The 2,989-nt window shown below is 43.0% G+C and overlaps 2 protein-coding genes across 2 annotated transcripts in view; both read left to right on the top strand.

Annotated features, from left to right (window-relative positions):
* Pmar_PMAR001415 (hypothetical protein) lies at positions 1–237 on the top strand (the record flags this gene model as incomplete). The annotated part of the gene is made up of 2 exons (XM_002783521.1): positions 1–34; positions 185–237. Coding segments are annotated over 2 exons (87 nt in total), but the record flags the coding sequence as incomplete, so codon positions are not given.
* A 1,085-nt stretch (positions 238–1,322) lies between these two features.
* Positions 1,323–2,989, top strand: part of Pmar_PMAR001414 (Glutathione synthetase, putative) — a gene marked incomplete at both ends in the record, with an annotated part of 3,272 nt that continues 1,605 nt past the window's right edge. The window contains 6 exons of the mRNA XM_002783520.1: positions 1,323–1,344; positions 1,728–1,824; positions 1,878–1,971; positions 2,234–2,328; positions 2,646–2,754; positions 2,867–2,935. Coding sequence (XP_002783566.1) covers positions 1,323–1,344; positions 1,728–1,824; positions 1,878–1,971; positions 2,234–2,328; positions 2,646–2,754; positions 2,867–2,935 — 486 coding nt within the window. The remainder of the gene's footprint in view (positions 1,345–1,727; positions 1,825–1,877; positions 1,972–2,233; positions 2,329–2,645; positions 2,755–2,866; positions 2,936–2,989) is intronic.

Raw genomic sequence — 2,989 nt, 5'->3', positions numbered from 1 at the left:
CCCGCCAGACTGTATATGAGAAAGGACGATTCAGGTTGAGTTCTTGTTACCGTCATTGCTTATTCACCATTGCTGATAACATAGTCTTTGGATTCATCTTATTGTAGCATAAGCCACATAGCTTTAAGACAGTCCCTAGTATCGCCTTAATCCCTAGATTGCCTAATACCTCGAACGTGGTCAGATAACTTACCAGTGATTGCTACTGTCAATTTAAGCGCACTTCCCCTCAACTAGAGTGTAACTCAAGATTAGGTAGTGCATCAGGAAAAGTTCTGATTACGAACTGTTTATGTCTTACTAGGGAGTAATAGATAGAATAGTAATACTAGTAGTCTTAAAGGTCATAATATTGGTCGATTGGTCGATAATACCAATTACTTCAGACCACAAGATCACTGGTGATTCGAGTGTGTGGGGTGTATCTCGAGTGAGCTAGGGAGAGATACTTTTGCACACTCAAACAACATGCGTTAGATACTTGACGTGTCGGAGCATGATGCACCCAAAATCCCACGGAATAGTACAAACGGGGCTGAAGCAAAAAAAAGGGAGAAACCCCTTCTGAGGAGAGGTAGAGGCTCACATAGGTAGGAAGGTTGAATCTTCGCTGTGCGCAAGATATTTTTTTCTCAAGAAACATGGAAGAAGCGTCACGCGCCACGAAAGTACGCGCACGCCTAGACTGGATAAGGCTCTAGCGGGAAGATGATATGTGATAATTCTCTTCCGCTATGGTAGTCGAGTTCGTACGACAGAAGGGTTGAAAAGGATTGACTCGTGTTTTTCAAAGCTTATGTTTATGTTCTGATCCGTAGCTGTGCTTTGTTGGCTCGACCGGGGTAATTAGATCTCCATATGGAGGGGGTGTTAGAGCTGCTTCGTTCGGTCTAGTGAATAGGTCTCTAGAGGTTGCTCTAGGAAGAATGCAGATTTGCTCAAGTTACGGTATGAATTCAGGTCAGAGAAGGCCACTGTAACAAGGGTGTTCCTGAGTAGTTAACGTTGCTTTCCTTCCTAATGCCTTCTCCCTATATAGCTACCGTTACCGGGTCCTTGCATAGTAGTAGTGGTGTGGCCGTACACTCAGTCGCGGGGTCGCCTTTGACGAGAGAGGTTTACGAGAAGTTACTGAAGTCCTTTGCAACTAACGTGGCTGAGTTGAGGAGCTGTGGAGCTATGATTAGCAGTAGGCCCGAATTTTACGGAAAATTTTCTCATGAAAATTTCGGAAAATTTAACGAGAATGTATAGACTGTATACACCCCTCGAGTGAGGGGAAAGTTTTACTACTGAATTTATCATAGGAGTTGATCTTCAAAATGCAGAAGTTCTACTATCGAAGTACTGTGAATAAGTCGTTGGTAGTGGGTATTTGAAAATGGTGAATTTATTTCGTTGCTTTTCGCTTTCCGTTTGGTTCGGTAGTAAGTGTGGATGATGAGAGTGTTATTAACTTTGGAATATATGTCCGTTTTTCAGCTGAGCTCAGGAGTTCCTATCACTAATTATAGGAGTTTACATACTAATAAGTGTACAGAATACAAATTTCCCATTCATTTAAACGCGAGAGCTGCCACCACTAGGTGAACATGATGTTTGTCGGAGTTGCGACTTGAGTGGTATTGTTAGGTTCCCTGTATAAGTTTCGGCGGAAAAGTCAAATTTTTCGGCATTAGAAAAAGTCATTTTTTCAAGTTTGTGTTGATTTTTCCCTCGGTTATCAGGTTTGGGAATCTCAGTCCTTCCCGAGAGCAAGTCGAGGCCTTTGAAAAGCCAAGTGCTGCCGGTTGCCCTTCTACCCAAACCCTTCCCTAGAAAACAGTAAGTGCTGTTACTCCTTTCATGTGATGGATGGATCACCGCGCTGGACTCAGGTTTGAGGAGGTATGGCAATTGAGTGCTGTTATCGATAAGCTTATAGACGGGCTTACTGTGCATCCAGAGTGGTTGGTGGAGGAGCTGGAAGGTGTAGGCGTATTTGGTGACAGTATGTGTGTGATCTTCTTAGTTGATCTCCGTCGTTAGCTATGGAGCGGTACGTATGTACATGATTTTCGGGCGTGCGCAAACTAGTGCATGGTTCTTTCTTTGACCGTGTCCAATGAATTGAACGTTGATTACTCGTAGTTCACAATCTTCTGAATTTTTCTAGAATAATTCGGGTTTTTTTTCTCACACGAGTTTATCAAGGTGATGAAGAACAAATATTTTTCCCTTGCTTTTCGAGTAGGTTATTCAAGCTGATGACTTCACCAGAAGGCTGGTGGACATCTGCCGGGAGGTCTACATTGATGGTGACAGGGATCATTCTAAAGACATACGAATGTAGGATTCGGAAGGATGGGGGTTTTTTATCACTACTACTATGAGTAGTGTCGCAGTAGTATTACTAAAGTAGTATTTACATAGTATTATCAGTAGTTGTGTTCATCAGCCGGGATGCTCATGAACACAACTACTGATAGTAGTAGTTCGCATTGCACTACTACTACTACTACTACTACTACTACTACCTAGGATTCAAGTTTGTTGTGGGGGGATTCGGGTTGACTTTATAGCGTTGTTATGTTACTTTGTAATTTAGTGTTGGAGTCTTGATAGAGGAGTGTATAGCCGGCATTCAACGTGAGTTTGGTTTATAGGTATTTACTACGACAAGATTATCTCCCGACTAGAATTGGCAATAGGTTGCTACAAGTTGAAGTTAATACTGTTGCGGCGGCTTTCGCTGGCATCGTATCGCGAGTTTCGGTAGGTGTGGGGGGAGGGGTCTCTGGTGCGTTGTGAAGGAATTGTGGTATTAATTCTTATTGTATTTATGAGGAATCGACTTGTAGATCAGACGGGTAGTTCTTTGTTTTAGTGTTTGCATCGTATGACGGCGATGGCTGCCTTGGATGGTGTGGCTCAGTTCACCCTGCCTGATAACAAAGTTGTCAATGGTTTTGCTGATGCTATAGCGACGGCTAATAGGCTCTATAACGAG

The sequence above is a fragment of the Perkinsus marinus genome, assembly GCF_000006405.1.
Source record: "Perkinsus marinus ATCC 50983 genomic scaffold scf_1104296936976, whole genome shotgun sequence".
Classification (NCBI taxonomy): Eukaryota; Perkinsozoa; order Perkinsida; family Perkinsidae; genus Perkinsus; species Perkinsus marinus.
This window is presented reverse-complemented; position numbering and strand designations above follow the sequence as displayed.